Source organism: Tupaia chinensis, unplaced genomic scaffold (genome assembly GCF_000334495.1).
Source record: "Tupaia chinensis unplaced genomic scaffold, TupChi_1.0 Scaffold148004_1, whole genome shotgun sequence".
Taxonomy (NCBI): domain Eukaryota; kingdom Metazoa; phylum Chordata; class Mammalia; order Scandentia; family Tupaiidae; genus Tupaia; species Tupaia belangeri.
The window spans coordinates 665,288-685,901 of record NW_006207854.1 but is presented as its reverse complement, the minus strand read 5'-3'; the positions used below and the strand labels follow the sequence as shown (position 1 = coordinate 685,901).

At 51.0% G+C, this 20,614-nt stretch overlaps 2 protein-coding genes across 2 annotated transcripts in view; both read left to right on the top strand.

The window, feature by feature from the left end:
- The first annotated feature begins 1,829 nt into the window (after positions 1-1,829).
- Positions 1,830-14,409, top strand: SPATA32 (spermatogenesis associated 32). The gene is made up of 5 exons (XM_006170017.2): positions 1,830-1,919; positions 11,541-11,595; positions 12,362-12,422; positions 12,726-13,720; positions 14,293-14,409. The coding sequence occupies exons 1-5, from the start codon at positions 1,907-1,909 to the stop codon at positions 14,375-14,377; spliced, it is 1,209 nt and encodes a 402-aa protein (XP_006170079.1). The 5' UTR covers positions 1,830-1,906; the 3' UTR covers positions 14,378-14,409.
- The window catches only part of LOC102500323 (spermatogenesis-associated protein 21-like), an 8,140-nt gene continuing 1,386 nt past the window's right edge, over positions 13,861-20,614 (top strand). The window contains exons 1-7 of the mRNA XM_006170018.3: positions 13,861-13,921; positions 18,493-18,544; positions 18,744-18,968; positions 19,087-19,133; positions 19,890-20,033; positions 20,385-20,456; positions 20,539-20,614. The exon at positions 20,539-20,614 is cut by the window's right edge and continues 72 nt beyond it. Of these exons, the coding sequence (XP_006170080.1) occupies positions 13,915-13,921; positions 18,493-18,544; positions 18,744-18,968; positions 19,087-19,133; positions 19,890-20,033; positions 20,385-20,456; positions 20,539-20,614 (623 nt within the window). The 5' untranslated portion in view covers positions 13,861-13,914. The remainder of the gene's footprint in view (positions 13,922-18,492; positions 18,545-18,743; positions 18,969-19,086; positions 19,134-19,889; positions 20,034-20,384; positions 20,457-20,538) is intronic.

Below are 20,614 nucleotides of genomic sequence, written 5' to 3'. Positions count from 1 at the left end.
GGGACCGGTGGCCACTCACTGGCTGTTGGTGAGAGCAGCTTCCAGCCCAGGTCAGGAGGGTGGCGAACCCCTGGCCCCTCGGCCCCAGGCGTCTGTGAGGGTGTTGAGTGTCTGAGGGCCGTACCAGGTCTAGTACCGGGCCAGGTCACACATGTGTGCGCCCTTTCCTGACACTTCTCGGCTGCCGCAGCACAGGGCCTGAGTTGAACTTGGTTTGGCCAAGGGCCAAAGCAGATGTTGAGGTGAAATGGTTCTCGGTGCCCGGGCATGTGCCTCTTTGTCCCAGGGCAGCAGGCCCCACTGTGGGCCCAGCACTCCCTGACCAGCTGGCATTCAGTTTCCTTGTCTGTGAAAGTGAAGGGTGCCAGGGTATCCACCAGATACCAGTGGAATGTGGCTGACAGATGCCATGTCCCAGGCCACACTGTCCACACCCAGCATGCAAGCTCCCAGGAACATGGCGGGTGTCCTCGCCACTGACCCGCCTTGTCCCTAGTCACAGGGCACTGCCAGCTACACTTTGCACTCTGATGACCTCAAGCACTTCCAAGGCTGCCCTCCAGGAGAGCGGCTCAGTGGCTCTGCGAACATAAGCAGGCCAGGAGAGGAGCTGCAGGGATGCAGCGTTCACCTCCCTCCTTACCACGTGACCCCTCACACCTCTTCTTGGTGTCTAAAATGAGCACCCCCTTCCCCGTTGCCCAGTCCAGCCTCTTCAGGGGAGCTGCTCATGTCTCATGTAGCATTAAATCAACTGTGAATCATTGCAGGGAGGGGCCACTAGCCTCAACCTTCTGGGCCAGGGCGCTGAGACTCCGCAGGAGGAGCTGGTCCCCGTGCCTTGCCACAGTGGCCTACCCAGCTGTTCACATGGAACCAGACTGCTCTTGGGGAGAGACCCCATGGCCCAGCACTGCAGCCTTGGAGCTGCGAGGTTCGGGTTGTAGAGAACTCTGTAAGCAATAAAGTTTGTGTTGATGACAGTGTTTCCAGGCTGTGGGTGTCTGCACTCTTACCTGCTGCTCCAGGAACCGGAGGAGCCTCAGCTGCCTGCCTTGGCCTTCTGGTGGGATCTTTCCTTGCCTCCTCTCATTTTGGTCAAGGACCACATCAACCCTAAGTGGGGCTGTTTCCCCATGTCTTGGTTGGGACTGACTGCAGCCTCACCCTGAGCCGTCGTTCAGACTGTCGGCCAGCGGCATCCAGGAAGACCCTGGCAGGACACTGCCAGGCCAGGCCAAGGGCAGGAGGGGAGGGTTCAAGGCACCAGTCAGCCAACCAGGTAGCAGCAGATGAGGAGTGAGGGGTAGGTTGTTGGGCACCACCTCCACTTCCCTGTCCCCAAGGCGTGGCGTCCAGGGTACTGACCTGGGTGTAGGCCTGGACCTGGACACCGGCTGGGATTGGAGGTAACTTTCCAGGTATGAAACCCTTGGTCCTGGGCCAGGCACCTGCAGCTCTTCATTTCAGGTGGTTCTCCACCCCTACAGGGCTGCATGCATCTGTTCGTTTGGGTTCAGGCAGCTGGTTCTTGGAGCTGTCCTTGGCCCACGAAAGGGCAGCGGCCTTGTGCCCTGTGTACCAGAGCTGGTGTGGCTCAGCCCTGCACACTCCACGCTTACCGAAGCTGCCCTTCCCACTGCTCCCAGCCTCCGCAGGTCTTCGGTCTTCCCAGAGGCGCCTGGCTTCTGGAAGGGGCAGTCTCTGGAGGACACCACCCCCACCCACACCTGAGCCCTGTGTCCTGTGGGGAGGTGGCGGGACGTCACAGACGCGACAACATCACAGGCGCCCGCACACTTAATATCTCCGGCGCCCCGCACCTCCAGCCAAAGAGCGCACTGGAGGCGGAGGGGCAGCAGCCACCAAGCCCGCTCCCCGCCTCCCCGACGGAGCCTCGGTCAGCATGGGGGTGACAGGTGGGAGCGGGCGGGCGGGCGCGCAGCCGGTGGGGGCGCCCATGGGGGGCGGGGTCCGGATCCGGATGGGGAAAGTGAAAGTGAGCGGGGCGGGGCGCGGAGGGAGCTGACCGGAATCAGCCAGGGGGTCCCGCCCTCTACTTCCAGCCCCACCCCCCCCAAATACCTGCAAGGGAGTTCGACTCTAAAACCCCTTCCGGGGCCCCTGACTACCACTCCTAACCTTGGCCTCTGCGCACGTATGCAAATTGTGTGAGCACCGGAACACCTGCACACCTTGGGGGTCGAGGCCGCAGATTCAGCGGTTCTTGGAAGGGTTCTGGCCTTGTCCCCAGGAAACGACTCATGAATGATCCCAAACTGCGCATAATTAAAAAACTCACATCCCCGATTGAGGCTTGGAGTTTTGCAGAGGGGATTATCTTGTCCAATTTTTCAGGGTTTTGCTGTAGCGCATGCGCTCACTGGAGAGCAGCGCGGAAAGATAAATCACTGCCCGGGAATGGCCAGGCCACAACCCCTCTCCATTGATTTTCAAGCCGCTGTGGTAGGCCATGTGGGAATCCACTGCCTTCACCACCGCGCCACCGGTTGACCCCAGTCTTGTCAAATATTTACTGAGCACCTCACTGGTGCCTTGTACTCTCCCGTACCAATGAGCGAAGATGCAGCCGGAACATCACAGGGTGGCCTCTCAGCATCTGAGCCTCCCACCCAGCAGAGAGAGGGCTTTCTTCTTTGGACTCTCATGAGGCATTGAAAATGTGCCAGGGCCTGTAGATGGCCTAGCGGTACATCACTGGACTCCCACGTGGCTGACTGTGGTTCAAATCCCAGATCCAGTGGTTTGAAAGTCACGCTGGGCGGGTGTGCATGCATGCCCAAGATCCTGGGAGGAGAGTGGAAAAGGGATTGCAGTGTGGACCTCCTCACTGGGGGGGTGATTTTTCACTTTCCATCTCACCGTCTCTCTCTCTGGCGATGCCTAGCGGTACATCACTGGACTCCCACGTGGCTGACTGTGGTTCAAATCCCAGATCCAGTGGTTTGAAAGTCACGCTGGGCGGGTGTGCATGCATGCCCAAGATCCTGGGAGGAGAGTGGAAAAGGGATTGCAGTGTGGACCTCCTCACTGGGGGGGTGATTTTTCACTTTCCATCTCACCGTCTCTCTCTCTGGCCATTGCACGTGCCCTATGGCAAAAACCTCTACCAAAAAAAAAAAAAGAAAAAATGTGTCAAGGTCAGCAGGTGGCACAGAGGTTAAGGTAGCTGGGTCCTACGTGACTGACCACACGGTTGTAGTCCTGGACTCCACGGCTTGAAAAACTCCCAGGGTGCATATGTGAGTGTGCCCAAAATCCCAAGAAGAAAATGCGAGAAGGGACTGTGGCACAGCCATTTCCCCTGGGGGTGATTTCTCACTCTCTCCCTCTCTCTTTGTCCCTCTCTCTGGCAAGCATGGCCATCCCCGGGGGGGTGATTTCTCACTTTTTCTCCCTCTGGCAAGCACATCCTATTTTTTAAAAATTGCCAAGAATCGGCTGCCAGAAAGCAGCTGTCATTTCCAAAAAGTTGTGGGTTATCAAATTTACAGAGACAGTTTTTTTAATTATCATTTTATTTAGTCTTATTTATCATTATTATTGCTTAATTTGCTATTGGGTGTGTGTGCTTACTAGACAGAGAGAGAGAAAGCAAGCCACCAGGTTCAGGACTCGAACTGTGTTCGACCACATGAGAGTCCAGCACCTTAACCACCACACTACCTGCTGGCCCTACAGAGACAGTTTAAATCACTCCTTCAACATTTCTTGCCCACTTTCAGGGCTTACTTATGTGCTAGACCCTTAATCTGATGGACTGACTAAACAAAAGTTAAGAGGCAAGTTGGAGGGCCAGCAGGTGGCATGGTGGTTAAGGTGTTGCATTCCCATGTGGCTGACCACAGTTCTAGTCTCGGATCTGTGGCTTGTTTCCTCACTTTCCCTTTCTCTCTCTGTTTCTCTCTCTGGTAACTATGGAAAATTTTAAATAATAATAAATAAAATTAAATAATTCTTTAAAAAGAGGGACCAGCAGTTAGCATAATGACTATGTCGCTGAACTCCCATGTAGTTGACCACGGTTCGAGCCCCAGACCCAGCTGCTGAAAAAACACACCAGCCATGTATACGTTCTGGCCCAAATCCTGAGAGGAGAATGGAGGAAAAAGGATTGATCATCTCCTCTGAGGAAGTCGCTGTCTCGCTGGTGAGTGCATGCACCCTGTAGCAAAAATCTCTCGAAAAAAATAAAAGAAAGAAAGAAAGAAAATCATTCCAGGTTCATGTCCATGCATGCCCCAAATCCCAAGAGAAGAGATTGCAGCATGGCCATAACCCCAGGGAGAGGGTGATTTCTTACTTTTTCTGCCTGTCTGCCTCCTGTAAGCACACACACCCTTTGGCAAAAACCTAAAAACCTAATATATATATATATTTTTTTTTTCCAAAGCGTAATTAGGCTTTTTTAAAATGTAGTTTGGACGGCTAGGTTGTCACAGAAAAGATGAGCTGAGTTCTGTGTTGGGCTTTCAAGCATGAGCAGGATTTTGCCAAAAGAGGGCTTTCCAAGTATAAGAAATAGCATGTATAGGGACCAACAGATGGTGTAGTGGTTACATTGCTGGACTCCCACAGAGAGAACCACAGTTCAAGTCCCAGACCCAGTGACTCAAAACTTATGCTGGCGTGTGTATATGTGCCCAAGATCCCAGGAGGGAAATGCAGGAGAAGGGATTGCAGTGTGACCATCCCCCGGGGGTGATTTCGCACTTTCCGTATCACTGTTTCTGTCTCTCTCTCTGGCAAACGCACGCCCTAAGGCAGAACCTCTACAGAAGTAGGATGTATACAGGCGCTGAGGCACTAAAGGGCCTGCCATACTCCGCGTGGCCTGCGCGTAGGGCAAAGGGCAGAGATGACAAGAGACAACAGTCAGAAATCAGACCAGGCAGGAGCTGAGGCCACACTGCAATAGGGGCATGACCGTCTGAGGTCATTAGGTGCCCAGGGTGGAGGGGACCCTGGTGGTGGGGATCCAGCTGGAGGCCTACAGGGACTTAAGACAGCACAGTGAGGAGCAACGGGGCTTTGGAGCTAGCTGGACTCATGTTCAGATCATGTGCCGCCCTCAGCAGCCATGAGGCCTTGCACCGGTACTTCATCTGAGGAGACTGTGCCGCCCGTGCACGGGGTCTCCATGAAGATTGAAAGTGTGCAGAACAACTGGGCATAGAGCGCCACCAGGTGGTAAGTTCTAGGTTTGTGTTGAGGAAAGAGACAAGAGGAGCAGAAAAGGAGTGCAGTCCAGTTCAGCCTCAGAGGTAGAGGAGTCAGTGGCTGCAGAAGTGAGGGCACCTCCCAGATAACCCAGCTTCTACTCTGGATGAAGGATGAATCAGAGGAGGGCAGGGATGAGAGAGGAAGGAGGAGGAGAGGGGCCATGCCAGGCACATGTGCATGAATGCTCAAATCCCAACAGGATGGAGAGAGGGAGAAGGGATTGTAATGTGATATCCACACCACAGTCCCCATGAGGGAGTACTTTCTCCCTCTCTCTGGCAAGCTCACATGCCCTTTGGCAATTAAAGAAAGAAATAGAAGGGGCTGGCAAGTGGCGTGGTGGTTAAGGCTCTGGACTCCCACATTGCAGACTGTGGTTCAAGTCCCAGACCTGGCAGTTAGCTTCTTTACTTTCCCTCTTTCTCTCTCTGTCACTCTCAGGTGACCACATGTGTCCTGTAGCAAATTTTAAAATAAATAATGATTTTTAAAGGATAAATAAAAATAAAAAAAATTTTTTGGAGAGATTTTCACTGTAGGGCGCATGCGCTCGCCAGACAGACAGAGAGAGACATAGAGACAGAAAGCGAGAAATCACCCCCCCACCCCAGGGGGGATGGTCACGCCGCAATCCCTTCTCCTCCAATCTCCTCTCGGGATTTTGGGCACGCACGCACACGCGCCCGGCGTGAGTTTTAAGCCACCGGGTCCAGGACACGAACCGCAGTCGACTACATGGGAGTCCAGCAACATAGCCATTACGCTAACTGCTGGTTCCCATAAAATTAATTATTTTAAAAAGGAGAAAATACAGATTTGAGAGTCCCCTGTGGTCTATGGGGACAGGGATCATGTTTGCTCATGACTATATTCTTGGTCCCTGGCAGAATGCCTACCCTATAGCTGGTGCTCCACTTTTTTGTTTTGTTTTGTTTTGCTTTGTTTTGGATTTTTTTTTTTTTTGCACTTTATCAAAGGAATATATTCAGGGTCAGCTGGTGGCATGGTGGTAAAGGCACTAGACTCCCACATGGCTGACCACGGTTCAATCCTGGACCTGGTGGTTTGCTTTCTCACCCTCGCATCAGACTAGAAAATAATAATAATAATTTAATTAAATAAGTAATTTTTAAAGAATTATTTAATTTTATTTATTATTAATATTATTCAATTTGACCAGAGAGAGAGGGAGAGGAGAAAGCAAGCCTCCAGGTCCAGGATTCGAACCATGGTCAGCCATGTAGGAGTCCAGCACCTTCACCACCATGCCACCTACCAGCCCCAGCTTCTAGATTTCAGATACTTTTGTAAACTTAATATACACTTATAATTTTTTCATCTTCAGAGAATATTTTCTGACGTCCAATAAAATAAGATAACCTTTTAGTGCCTCCTACTTTACCATCAAATTTTTTCCTTGCCTCTCACCTCCTGAAAACTCTAACATGTATTTTTTTTAATTTGTATAATAATTTTTATTGTAATTTCTAATTTCCATATAATAATACATCTTTGTGGGGTATAGTGTAGTTTTTCAAAGCATGTATATAATGTGTAACTCTTAATTTTTATATAATAATTGTTACCATAACTTCTAATTTATATATATAATAGCTACACATCTTGTGTTTATTTTTATTTTTAAACATCAAGATTGGTAACATTTAGGGGCCAGCAGGTGACATGGTGGTTGGGGCGCTGGATTTCCACATGGCCAACCATGGTTCGAGTCCCAAACTTGGTAGCTTACTTTCTCATTTCCCCTCTCTTTTTCTTTCTCTTCTGTTTCTCTCTGGTCATATTTTTTAAATAATAATAAATAAATAAATTTTTAAATAAAATATTTATTTAAATTCACTTGTTATTATTATTTTAGTTTGACCAGAGAGACAGAGGGAGCGAGAAGAGGAAAGTGAGAAAGCAAGTTGCCAGGTCCAAGACTCAAACCATGGTCGGCCATGTGGGATTCTAGCACCTTAAACCACCATACCACCTGCCGGCCTGAAATTTTAAAAAAAGAAATTTAAGAAATAGTGTGACTGAGACCAGCAGTTGGCATAATGGCTATGTCACTGGACTCCCATGTAGTGGACCGTGGTTCGGGTCCCGGACCCAGTGGCTTAAACTCACACTGGGTGCATGTGCATGCCCAAGATCCCGAGAGAAGAATGGAGGAGAAGGGATTGTGGCGTGGCCATCCCCCCTGGGGGGTGATTTCTCGCTTTCTGTCTGTCTCTCTTTGTCTTTCTGGCCAGCGCACACACCCTATAGCAAAAACTTCTCAAAAAAAAAAAAAAAGAGTAATGGTATGACTACAGGTTCTACATATATATAAAGGACAATAATAGAATATTATGAACAACTTATGCCAATAAATTTGACAACTTAGACGAAATGGATTCCACATGGCTGACTGTGCACTTCAAGTTCTAGACCCAGTAGCTTGAAAAACACCAGATGCATTTGCATGTATGACCGTAATCTTGAAAGGCAGGATAAATGGAGGAGAAGGGACTGCAGGGTGACTATCTCCCATGGAAGATGTTTTCTGGCTCCCTCTCCCTGGCCCTGTCTCACTGGCAAGCACATACATTTGACAAAATAATTTTTTAATTAAAAAAAAGAGTCATATATTGGGGCCAGCAGGTGGCATAGTTACAACACTGGACTCCCATATGGCTGACCACAGTTCGAGTCTCAGACTCAATGACTTGAAAATCACGCCAGGTGCATGTGCGTGCATGCCCCAAATCCCAGGAGGATAATGGAGGCAAAGGGATTGTGACGTAGCCATCCCTCTTGGGGGGTGATTTCTCACTTCCCTTCTCACCATCGCTGTCTCTCTTCCTCCAGCAAGCATATGCGCCCTAAGGCCAAAACCTGAAAAAATAAAAATAATAATATACAATGACCAATTGAAGTTTATCTCAATAATGCAAGATTGATTTAACATTTTAAAAATCAGTTTATTGGGGCCGGCAAGTGGTGTGATGATTAGGGGCTCTGGACTCCCACATGACCAACTGTGATTCGAGTCACAGACCCAGTGACTTGCTTTCTCCCTTTCCCCCTCTCTTCTCTCTCACTTTATCTTTCTCTAGTCAAATTAAAATAAATACAATAAATAAAGTTAAATAAAATAATTATTTTTAAAAATCAATTCTTTTCACCATCAACAGAAAAATAGAACATTACTCAGATGTTAATATATGATAATAAATGTTATAACATTACAGTGTATTAACAGAATATAAAATAAAAACCACATGATCAAATCAGTAAATGCAGAAAAAGCACTGGGCAAAATTCTAGGCCGGCCCTGTAGCATAATGATTAAGGGAACTGGATCCACGGTCACCATGGTTCGAATCCCAACCCCAGCAGCTTGAAAACATGTGTGTGTGCCCAAAATCCTGACAGAAAGGAGCAATGGATAAAAAATAATTGTGGTATGACCACATCCCACTGGGGGATGCTTTTTCCCTCTTTCTCTCCTCTTTCTCTTTCTCTGGCAAGCTCACAGGCCCTCTGGCAAGAAATTAAAGTGGGAAAAACACCAAAAAAAAAACTCCAGCAAAGTAGGAAAGGGAACTTCCTTAACCTGATAAAGGGCAGCTATGACGAAAATTACAGCTAACATCATACTTAATGGTGAAATACTGAATGCTTTCCCTCTAAGCTCAGAAACAAAGTGAAAATGTCCAGTCTCATTTCTACTCAACATTCTATGGCGATCATTCCCAGTGTAATAAGACAAGAATAGGAAATTGGGAAGAAAGAAGTAAAACAGTGTTGATACACATTATTGTCTATGTAGAAAATCCTATGGCATCTACCAAAAAAAGCGTTACTAGAACTAAATGAAGAACTAATAAGAGTCTAGTGGCTGGGGCCAGTAGGTGACATGGTGGTTAGGGTACTGGACTCCCACATGGCCAACTGCAATGTGAGTCCCAGACCTGGCAACTTGCTTTCTCACTTTTTCTCTCTCTCTCTCATACATGTATCCTATAGCAAATTTTAAAACTAATAATAAAGTCAAAACAAATCATTAAAAATAAAAAAGATAGCGGTCATACCAGATAATGTGGTATTTAAGTGGCTTGATCTCGCATGACTGACAATGCAGTTCGAGTCCCAGACCTGGCAATTTCAAAAACATACCAGGTGTGTGTGCATGTATGTTCAAAATCCCAAGAGGACAATGGAGGAAAAGAGATTGTGGTACGGTCATCCCCCACCTGGGGAGGTGCTTTCTCACTTTATCTCTCTCTGTCTGGTGAGCACACACAGCCTATAGCAAATTCTTAAAAATATTTTAACGTGATTATAGATCACAAAATCAATATATTTCCATATATTAGCAACAAACAGTTGGAAATTGAAATGATTTTATGTACTAAAATCATTTAAATGTCACTTGAATTTCTAATAGAACATTACCAGGTCAGGCAGAGGTTCCAAACTGAGTGAATTTCAGACTTTTTCTTCCATCCTCCAGTGCTGCTACAATACTCACGCCATCATAACTTTTTTTTGTTTTTTTGAGAGGTTTTTGCTATAGCGCGTGTGCGCTCACCAGAAAGACAGGCACAGACAGAGAGAGAGAAAGTGAGAAATCCCCCCCCCCAGGAGGGATGGCCATGCCACAATCCCTTCTTCTCCATTCTCCTCTCGGGATCTTGGGCACGCACGCACACATGCCCAACGTGAGTTTAAGCCACTGGGTCTGGGCCTCGAACCACGGTCGACTACATGGGAGTCCAGTGACATAGCCATTATGCTAACAGCGGGTCCACGCCATCATAACTTCTGTTCACACCTAGTTTATGGAAGAGCTGAGGCTATTGGTATTGATTATATGTCCCAGGGAAATTGTGTGCAGCAAAGAAAGGCAGGCCCTGAGATCGGAAGCCCAGGGAGCAGCAGTACTTGGGCAGCTGGCATTAGAGGAGAGATGCATTGAGGAAGCCAGGGGAGCATGGTGGTCAGGAAGGTGAAGGGTTCTAAAGGGGTCGCTGAGCTGGCCATTAGGGACTTCTCCATGGTGATGCCCTCAAAGCCACCACAGCTGATTCAAGATCTCCCAAACCTAGGCTGAAACATGCATGACCCAAATCCCAAACCTACGACCAGCCCCGCAAAGACCCCTACACCCAGCCTCTACATCTCTGGGAAGAGGCACAACTGTTTTGTTTTGTTTTTTAATTTGCTATAGGGCACTTGTGCCCACTGGAGATAGACAGAGAGAAAATGAAAAAGCACCCACCGCCCCCAGAGGGGATGGCCAGGCCACAATCCCTTCTCTATTCTCTTGAGATTTGGGGCATGCACATGTACACAGCATGTTTTTCAAGCCACTGGGTCCAGGGCTTGGACCACACAGTCAACCATGTAGGATCCTCTGGCTTTAACCACCATGCCACAGGCTCGCCCTCTCATCCTCTGGATATAATCCAAGGAGCAGTTCTCACTCAGAACCAGGACTGCCACTCCCTGCCACACCCCAGGTTCATGGGAACTTACCTTGCACGAAGACACAATCACCATGACGTCCAGCACTGTCCCCTGCCCATACCCTGGGGAGCAGAGTGTAGGGCAGCCTGGTGTCCCTCCACACCCCCACCCCCAGGGGACAAAGAAGGCGGAGTCTCTGCAGTAAAGACACCAGCCTCAGGGGCGGGGGTGGGGGGGTAGGTGGAGGTCTTGGTGGGGCTGACCTCCCCAAGAAGTCACTCAGTCTCCTCTGCAGAGAGTGACTGGAACTCATAAACCATCTGATAAGTGTTCGCATCCTGAGTTCAAGTACCTGGGATGTGGGCCCTGGCCTAAGGTCAGGAATAGACGGCCCAGAGAGAGTGGAGAAAGCAGGCAGAGGTGCAGGAGTGGAGGGTTCACTGGGGGTGTCCTGGAAGGATGAGCACAGCGCAAGGGTGTTCTGTTTCTTGAGTCAAATGTGCATGCCACTCCTCACTTCAGCCACGGCCAGCTGTGGCCCTTTGTATGTCGAGTCGGCGAGGTAGACGACACAAAGCCTGTCGGCAGAAGAGATCACTGCCTGTCAGCATTCCCCCTCGTGGAGAAGGGGGATGGATGGCGCAGGGAGAGTCAGAGAGGAGGCCAAGAGGGCAAATGGAGCGGGTAGGGCTGGTGATGCTGGGACAGAGGAGGGGAGGGGTAGGACAGGAGAGGGAAAAGGCGTGGGGAGGAGGTGGCTGCAGCAGTACCCCAGCCCTGGCCCCAGAACCCCACAGACACTTTCCCCCACCCTCTCCTCACTTCCTTCTCCCTGCCAGGTGCCAATGGATTTCCCTGCTGTGGCAAGGAGTCGGTGGATATCGTGGACACACAGTGAGAACCAGCTCCCATCATCCTAGGACCTCCCCCACCCAGCTTTCCAGGACCTCCAGCCCTCATCCCTCACACCTTGTACCCCCAACCCAGGATCCACCTCCATTTTGCCCATTTCCAAAATTTCCCCAAGGGCAGGATCTGGGCCAAAAGGCTAGCGGGGAGGAGGGGTGTCTACCATCCCCCTTCCGTTCTGCCTTTGACCTCTGACATTAGAGGAGGATGAGGGGTGAGGGGTCACGCTCAGGGACGGGGCCCCTTAAGGCTGCCTTGCTCTCTAAGGACAGAGCTGTCCCAGCAGGGGTCACAGTGGCCAAGCCCTGAAGACAGAGGCTGAGAAGAACTGGGGAAAGCTCCCTTCACACACACAGCCCTCTGGTCTGAGATCTGCCGAGCTGGGGGTAGCCAGTTGAAGGGAGGGCATGGCTCTGGGCTTCCCCATCTGTAGGAAGCCACTCGTGGACACTGGCTCTCAACCTGAGCTGCACCAGCTCACCGGCAGTGCTTGATGGAAACGGAGACTCCTTGGGAGTGTGGGAGGAGTCGGCAAGCTCTCCAGCACCCTCCTAAGCTCGCTCAAGTTAGACACTACTGCTCCGGAATCCTTGGAGGGAGTGGAGACAGCCATGGGAGTGGATGACAGGGGGCCTTGACAGTCCCTGTTTGAGGCAGGGGGCCTTGGGAAACCCGGGCACCCCTTTGCCCTTGAAGCCTCCTCATCCATCCCATGGATCCCTATCACTTACTCTGTCTCCTTCTGCCTCAGGAATGACTTCAGCCAACATCAGCTCCAGTCTCAGCCCCAGGTGGTCCAGGAGAAGGAAAGGGTAAGAGTGGCGGGTCACCTCTCACAGGGAGGTGATAGGCAACGGGCAGGGTTTTTTGAGGCCCATTATCCCTGCATCCTGAACAGTCCTTCTTGACAATTCTGGAAGCCCAGGAGCAGGCCAGTGCAGTCACACTCACACACCCACCCTCCCACACACCCATGCTGCCTCCTGCCCCAGGCAGGCCTCTGAGAAGAGCCAAGTGTTGGGAAGGCAGTGGGCAGTATCCCAGTGGGGCGGGAAGGACCTCAAGAACAGGGGTCCCAGTGCTTGCATCCTCAGATCTTAGTTGAAACTTTACAGCGGAAGGCAGAATTGCCGGAGCAGGAACCCCAACCCAAAGAGTACTTGGACCAAGCCCCAGACAGAAACTCTGAGCTGGAGGAAGACCAGGAAATTGAAAGGGAGCTCCAGGATATGCTGCAGCAGGAGTTGTGCCAGGTGCCGAAACCGGAACCGGAGCAGGACCTGGAGCCCAAGGATAACAAGACTACCTTGGAAGGCTGCAGTGAAGAAGACCCTGAGCAGCAGAGGTACAAGGTAGAGTCCCTCCACCCCGACTCGGAGGGGATGCCGACTCCACAGAACTTCGGATGGTGGAGCGCGAAGTCCAGCTGCAGCAACCGCAGCTCCATCGAGGAGGACCAGATATGTACTCATCGCTCCATCCGCGTACAGACCTCCAAGCACCTCTTCTGGGCGAACAAGCTCATCCAGGCCTCAGAACACAGCCTACAACGAGCGATAAACATGCAGATTGACAGGGACAGTGCGGACACTAAGAACACCAGCCCCCCGGGGCAGGAGTCCTCCACCAAGTACATCCAGTACTCCACAAAGCAGGTCCAGATCCTCAGTGCCCACACAACTCTTCCAGCCACAAGCACCCAGGACCCACCAAGCTCCCACCTGCCTGCCTCCAATCTCTCGCCCACCCTGGGCCTGGCAGAGCTAATCAACTTTGCATCTTCCCTGGCCATGGCCTCCTCCAGCAAGATGGACTTGCCCAGCTTAGAGCACATGATAAAGGCTCCACCGCAAAAGGCTGATCAGACGTCTGCAGAGCCCACCCAGCCCACCACAGGCAAGCAGGAGCCAGAAAAGTGCTCAGAGATGCTGCCAGAGAAAGCACCCAAGGCTGGGGAGCAGCAGGCAACTCGGAATCAGAAAGATAAGAACTTCCCTTGTTCTTACCTTGACTTCAGCAAGCTGGGGACCAAGAAGGCCACTATTGAAGGGGAAGTGAAGCTTCTCCAGCCACCGGCCACGTCCCCCCAGCTACAGGAAGCCAAGGAAGAGTAAGTGAGGCCCATCGCAGCTTCCCCGCGGGAGGGGCTGGGCAGGAATGTGAGGATGGAAGGAAGGGCTGGGCAGGGGGTGAGGGGGGGGCATGATGCCTAAACCTCAGTGACCTCATAAAGACTGCTGGAAACAAGGTTCCAGTGGCCTGAGGTGCAGTGCCAAGGCCAAGGCTGGAGGAGGCGTGGGGACCATGGAGGGTGAGCATCCAAGGCTGGGGCAGGGGCCTGGGTTCAAAGCGGACAGGGCCATGCTGCGTCTGGAAGCTCCCCCCGACCCCCGGCAGTAGTGGCCTCACCCACCTGGGACGTGCTCAGGCTAGAGTCTGCCCTGCTGAGAGCCCGAAGGCCCCAGACACTGAGCCAGGCCACTGCCGTCGGGGCGACGAGGGGACAGGTTTCTCTGGTGCCCCGTGCTTCCAGGTGATGCAAACACCAAGGCCCACTGCCCAGCAGTGGCCAGAGAAGGTCCTCACACCCCCAGTGACTTCATCGGCAAGGCCTCTGACTTCACCCCTTTCCCCAGACAGTCCTGCTGGGGCCCAAGTGACACTCTCTCTTTTGTGTTGCAGCTCGGTGCCGGAAACCAAGAAAGGGAATCCATTATTGCTGAAAATCCATTTTAAGCTGTCTTCCCCCTCCACCCCAGAGAAATGACTAGACAGAACCAGTAAAACCTCCAGTGCTGGCCCCGGCTCAGACTTTTTTGTGCAAAAGCTCCTGGACCAGCGAGCTCACCTGGCTGCCATGTCCCACTCTCATTTTTTTTAGGGATGCCACCTGCAATGTTTTGCTGCCTCAGCCCCATCACCCCAAGGGCATGGCCACCCCATGCTTGGCCCTCTGTGTTGGCTCTGCTCATCTCCCACCTACCCAGTCGCATTTCACTCCCACCTACCCAGACCTCTAAGGCGGCAGGGAAGACTCCTGGCCAGTCTTGGGGAGGTCTCATACTGGGAGAAGGGGCTTCCCGCTGGCCTGAACCAGGGGCGTGCTGGGGTCATGTGAGGAGAGGGCCGCCTGGAGATGGGACTGGGCCAGTGAAGGAGCCAGGCTGAAGGGAGTTCTTCCTACTCTCCCCACTGAGAGGGCCTGGCATGGGGAAGGGGTGGTGCCAAAGGGCTCGAGGAGGGAGAAAATGAGGCTGAAGGGCTGGTCCTCTGGGGGCACAGCCATGAGCTGGAGTGTCTAAACATGTGGGGGAGAGCGTGTGCGCGCTGGTGGATATCCATGTGCAACCCGTGTGCACACACACACAGGTACCATCAGCTGACCTGCACGTCACACACACACAGAGGAAGCACGCCCCGCACATGCCTGTGGCCCCGTCACATGTACAAAACATGCACACAAATGTACAGGTTTCCCCACGCCCAGGCTTTGGCCGTGGGGGCCCAGGAGACGGGCAATGTGGGGAAGCTGCTGGCAGAGGAGAATGGCAGCCAGGGAGGGAAGGGAACTCGAAGTGTGGATATGGACATGCATGGAAATGGGGTGGATGGAGAAGGCTGGGAGAGGGAGCTGGGAAGCCATGCCATGGAAAACGAGGAAGGCGTCCTGGACCTTGGTGGGCTTCATGGCCCACTGAGGATCTATGGCTGCCTGTCAATCAAAAGTCCAGCCATGGAGATCTTCAAGAGCCTGCCTGGCCTTAGGATAGGCCTGAGGAGGGAGGTGCCCAGGGCTGGGAAAGTGGGATCAGCAAAGATGAGCCCGTTGCTGGTGGGGAGACTAGAAGGGGGGACAAGGAGAAGGGAGGGCAGTGTTTCAGGAGGGGCTGGCCTAGAATTGTCGTTACGCTCTCCAGCCACCAGCCATGTCCCCCTGCAGGGACTCATGAGAGAGCAAGGGAGGCCCACCCGCAGCTCCACCCAGAAGGGGCTTTTCTAGTTTTGTCATCTTGCTGAAGTGTGTGTGTGTGTGTGTGTGTGTGTGTCTGTTTAATTTGTTACGGGGCACATACACTTGCCAGAGAGAGAGAGACAGAGAAAGACAGGGGAAGTGAGAAATCACCCCTGGGGGGACGAGCACACTGCATTCCTCCTCCATTCTCCTCTTGGGATTTTGGGCATGCACACACACACCTGGTGTGTTTCTCAAGTCACCAGGTCTGGGACTCATACTGCTCAGCCATGTGGGATCCAACTGCTTTAACCATCACGCCACCTAGCTGGACCCTTTCTGGGCTTTTTGTTTGTTTTATTTTTAGTCAACTTTTTTTTTTTTTTAATGAGTTTTAGGTTCACAGCAAAATTAAGTGGAAAGTACAGAGAGTTGAAGTACAGAGGTCTCACACACCCCTTTCCCCTCCACACGCACAGCCTCCTCCAGTAGCCTGCTTCAGACTAGAACATTCGTTACGACTGATGGACCTATGGTACACTTCACCATTACTCAAAGAGTATAGTTGACATTAGGGCTCACTTTTTTAAATCCCCTATTCCCAGAGGCCACATGGGCTTGCCAGAGACAGAGAAGTAGAGGAAGAAAGCATTCCCCAGGGACCAGCAGTTAGCATAATGGCTATGCCTCTGGACTCCCGTGTAGTCGACCATGGTTCACAAACCGGATCCAGTGACTTAAAACTCACGCTGGGCGTGTGTGCGTGCATGCCCAAGATCCCGAGGGAGGGGTGAGAAGGAACTGTGGCATGGCCATCCCCTTGGGGGGGGTGATTTCTCGCTTTCTGTCTCTGCCTCTCTCTGTCTGGTGAGCACATGCGCCCTAAGGCAAAAACCTCTCCCAAAAATAAAAAAAAGAAAGCATCCCCCAGTGGGGCATTGTCATGCCACAATCCCTTCTCATCCATCTCTCCATCTTGTTGAGATTGACAAAAAAAGAAAAAAATAATGCTGTCTATTTGGGCAAACAGGTGGCATGGTGATTAAGGTGCTGGATCCCACATGTCTGACTTTGCAGATCAAGTCTTAGACCAGGTAGCTTGAAAATCACACCAGGTCCATGAGTGTGCATTTCCCAAATCCCAAGAGAACAGAGGAAAAGGGATTGTGGCATTGTGCCCCCAACCCACTTACCCTCTTTCTCTGTCTCTCTTTCAGGTGGCTTGAAAGAAAAATGAAAACATTGTTATCAACTATAGAGCCATGTTGTGCAATAGATCTCCTTAACTTATTCCTCCTAGCTCCTCATAACCACCATTCTATTCTCTGCTTCTGTCTGCCCCAAGAGGATGGCCATACCACAGTCCCTTCTCCTCCATTCTCCTCTTTGGATTTTGGGCATACATGCACATGCACCCAGTGTGATTTTCAAGCCACTGGGTCTGGGACTCAAACCGCAGAGTTGGCCACATGGGAATCCAGTGCCTTAACCACCATGCCACGTGCGGACCCCAACCACCCTTTTGTTTCTAGAGTTTATTTTGTTTTGTTTTTTAAGTTAGCCTAATTATAGTCTTATCAATGTCATTAGTCTTTTCAAAGAACTGGTTTTTGGTTCTGATGACTTTATCAATTTCCTGCTTTTGATTTCATCTCTCGTATTTATTATTTATTTATTTTAGAAGTTTTTTCCTTCAGGCTTGTGTACTCCCTGGAGAGAGAGACAGAGACAGAGAGGGAAAGCAAGCAATCACCCCCCGGGGGGCTGGCCATGCTGCAATCCCTTTTCCTCCATTCTCCTCCCAGGATCTTGGGCACACATACACACACACCAAGTATGATTTTCAAGCCACCAGGTCCAGGTCTCAAACCGCAGTTGGCCATGTGGGAGTTCAGCAATGTAACTACTAAGCCATCTGCTGGTCTGTCATTTTTATTATTTTCATGCTGCTTAGTTTGGATTTAATTTGCTCTTCTTTTTCTAGTTTTCTAAGGCAGAAGCTTAGATTATTGATTTTGATACCTCTCCTTTCCTAAAATATGCATTCAGCACTGTAAGTTTTCCTCTGAGCACTGCTTTTGCTCTCCATTCATTTTTAATCAGTTAATGGGCCAGTAGGTGGTGTGGTGGTTAAAGGTGCTAGATTCCCACATGGTCAACAATCACGGTTCGAGTCCCAGACCTGATGGCTTGCTTTTTCACTTTTGTTTTCTCTCTTGCTCTGTCTCTCTCTGGTCAAATTTTAAAATAATAACAAAAAAAGGGAACCAGCAGTTAGTGTAATGGCTATGTCGCTGGATTCCCACGTAGTCGACCATGGTATAAATAAATAAATAAATAAATAAATAAATAAATAAATAAATAAATAAATAAATAAATAAATAAATAAATAAATAAATAAATAAATAAATAAATATAACAACAAATGGAATTAAATAAATAAATATTTTTAAAATTTTTTTGAATCAGTTGCATTTTCACTTTCATACTTCAAAATATTTTTAAATATTTTTATCTCTTGAAATTTCTTCTTTGACCTGCATATTGTTTAGAAAATTGCTTTTATTTGCTGCAGAGCTTGTGTGCTAGAGCTTCCCAAAGAGAGGGAGAGAGAGAATCAAAGTGAAAAAGCATCCTCCAGAAGGGATGACCATTCCACACTCCTTTGTCTTCCATTTTTCTCTTGGGATTTGGGGCACACATGCACACACGCCTGCCATCCTGACTTAGCATCCAGAGAGGAGTTGCCTTAAGGGAGGCAGAAACTCAAAAGAATAAAGCAGCAGTGCCCCAGCAGGGCGAAGTGGACTTGTGAGGGACAGTGCACCTACTGCCAATCGCCAGTCGACGTTAAGATCCAACGTGAAGGCAGCTTGGGCTGCAGGGTAGGGCACTGGGCCAGCCTCAGAGCCTGTGATTCTGCCTTTCAGGCAGCAGAGGGCAGAAGACCAAGAGATCCCCATGGACACAGAAAACCTACAGGTGACCAGGGCTGGAGGAGGATCCCTCTTCTTCACCCAGGGTGGGGAGTGTACCCAGATAGAAGGCTATGGGTGCAACCTGGTGTGGAGGATCTTGGGAGGAGAAGGAACTATGCTCCAAGAGGCCTGGTCCCGGGTGCCCTGGAGTCTGAATCCTTGAGTGGGCTGGGGCCCCTGCCCTTTCTTCTCCTGCCTCTTAGGCCTCCACAGAAGCCCCAAAGGCTGCTCACAGGAGATTCAGAAGAGCAGCAGGCTGGCAGAGCACAGAGAGGGAGGCTGCACCTGCAGACTGACCTGTTGACCCAGACGGAGCCAGCAGCTACCACGGCCATGAAGGCCGAGCAGACCCCACAGGGGGCAAGGGAATGCAAGAACACTGCAGCTACCTATTCGGAACAGTCAGACTCAGACTCTGGGTCTCAGAGGTGAGAGCAGGGACTCAGCACCAGACCTGGGTGCTGGGATTGGGGTAAGGCCTGCCTGGCCTTGGCATCTTTCTGTAGCAGGTGCAAAGGCCTTTCCAACCTCTTCCCCCTCGGGCAGCTTGACAGACAAGAATCTGCTGCCCCTGACACCCCGGCAGCTGGCAGGTGAGGGTCCCAGGGCTGGCAATAGGGAAGAAAACTGAGGGGTGCTCAGGGAAGAAGTATAAGGGGTTCTCGAGTCACTGCAAGATGCCACGGTTTGTAACCTTCCCTCCATGCCCATCGAATGTGCTTATCTCTGTGACTGTAGGGCTCACTGACCCCAGGGTGTGTGTGTGTGTGTGCGCGTGCACGCGTGTGCGTGTGGTGTGGAGGGAAAGAAAAGGAAACTAGATCAGCTGGGGATTAGATGAATGAAGGTATACGGATGGATGGATGAACAGGATGGAAAGGTGAAAGCGATCAGGAAAGAGGGGGAAGGAACAGGAAAAAAGAATCTGCGTTCCCTTGCTCCCCAGGGATCTGGGGCTGAAGAAGCCACTGCCCCAACTTCCCCAAAGATCATGTCCTGGGGTTGGCAGAAGCCCCTCGAAGCAGAGTCATTTTACTCGTCGTCAACACTCTAAGCCAGGAACCAGCAAGGCCCAGAGCGTTGTAGCTCCAGAGTCAGACTACCAATGTAACCTTGGACAGAATTCCTCATACAAACATGAGTTTGGGACATGAGAACTAATGAAGCACCCACACATAGTGACCACTTGTTCTTGGTATTGGAAGTTATAATGCCCAGGGAGAAAAAAAAAAAATGCCCAAGGAGTTGGGCTGACCCAAGTTATCGTTCCTGCCTAAGCTAGAGTGGGTGGCTCTTAGGGTTCCCACGTGCTCGGTTCATCTTGCTGCCTGCCCCCTCTCTCTCCTCAGCCTTCCAGGATATCTTCAAACTGTTCAGCTCCAGCCCGACAGGCACTGTGGACATGCGCAGTATGAAAGCTGCCCTGCGCCACGTGGGGATCCAGCTGAGTCCCCAGGACATGTGTGAGGCTCTGCGACAAGCAGACTTGGATGGTGGGTGCCCCCATCCCTGCCCACTTGCCTTTCTTGCCCACCCCTCACCTCCAGCCCTCCCCTGCCCACAGGGTTCTTTGCCTGGTCCTATTTTAAAGTTCCCTCTTTCGGGAAGCCTGCCCTGATCAACACACCTGCCCCATGGCCCTTAAACCTTGCTGCTGTGTTCTTCTTTGCTCTGAACTGGCTCCTGCAGGGCAAGGGCTATTTCTCCCCAAACTGGGGTCTACCTTTGACTAGAGGCAGAACCAGGTTCTCTAAACCCTGGAACTACTGGAAAGCCGCTGAAGGGTGTGCAGGGCAGACCTTCCGCAGGGACAGGCACTCAGCACTCCTCCACTCTCTTTTCAGGTGATGGAATTGTAAGCTTCAAAGACTTCTTGGGTGTCCTCACTGACAACCACCGCTTGGCTCAGTGCATGGGTGAGGGGCCAGGTTGGTAGGGCAGGGATGGGCCTGGCCTGGGAAAGGCTCCTTCTCAACCTCTCCTGTGTTCTCCACCCAGGCAAGGTGAGGAACAGTCGGGTCTGCGACCCCCAAGGCCTGCAGACTCTGTTCTTAGAAATGCTGTTCAAGCTGCT

Coding starts and splice junctions, on each gene's coding strand:
- SPATA32 (XM_006170017.2), top strand. Junction 12,423..12,725: donor TGGTCCAGGAGAAGGAAAGG/GTAAGAGTGGCG, acceptor GAAACTTTACAG/CGGAAGGCAGAATTGCCGGA. Junction 13,721..14,292: donor CTACAGGAAGCCAAGGAAGA/GTAAGTGAGGCC, acceptor TTTGTGTTGCAG/CTCGGTGCCGGAAACCAAGA.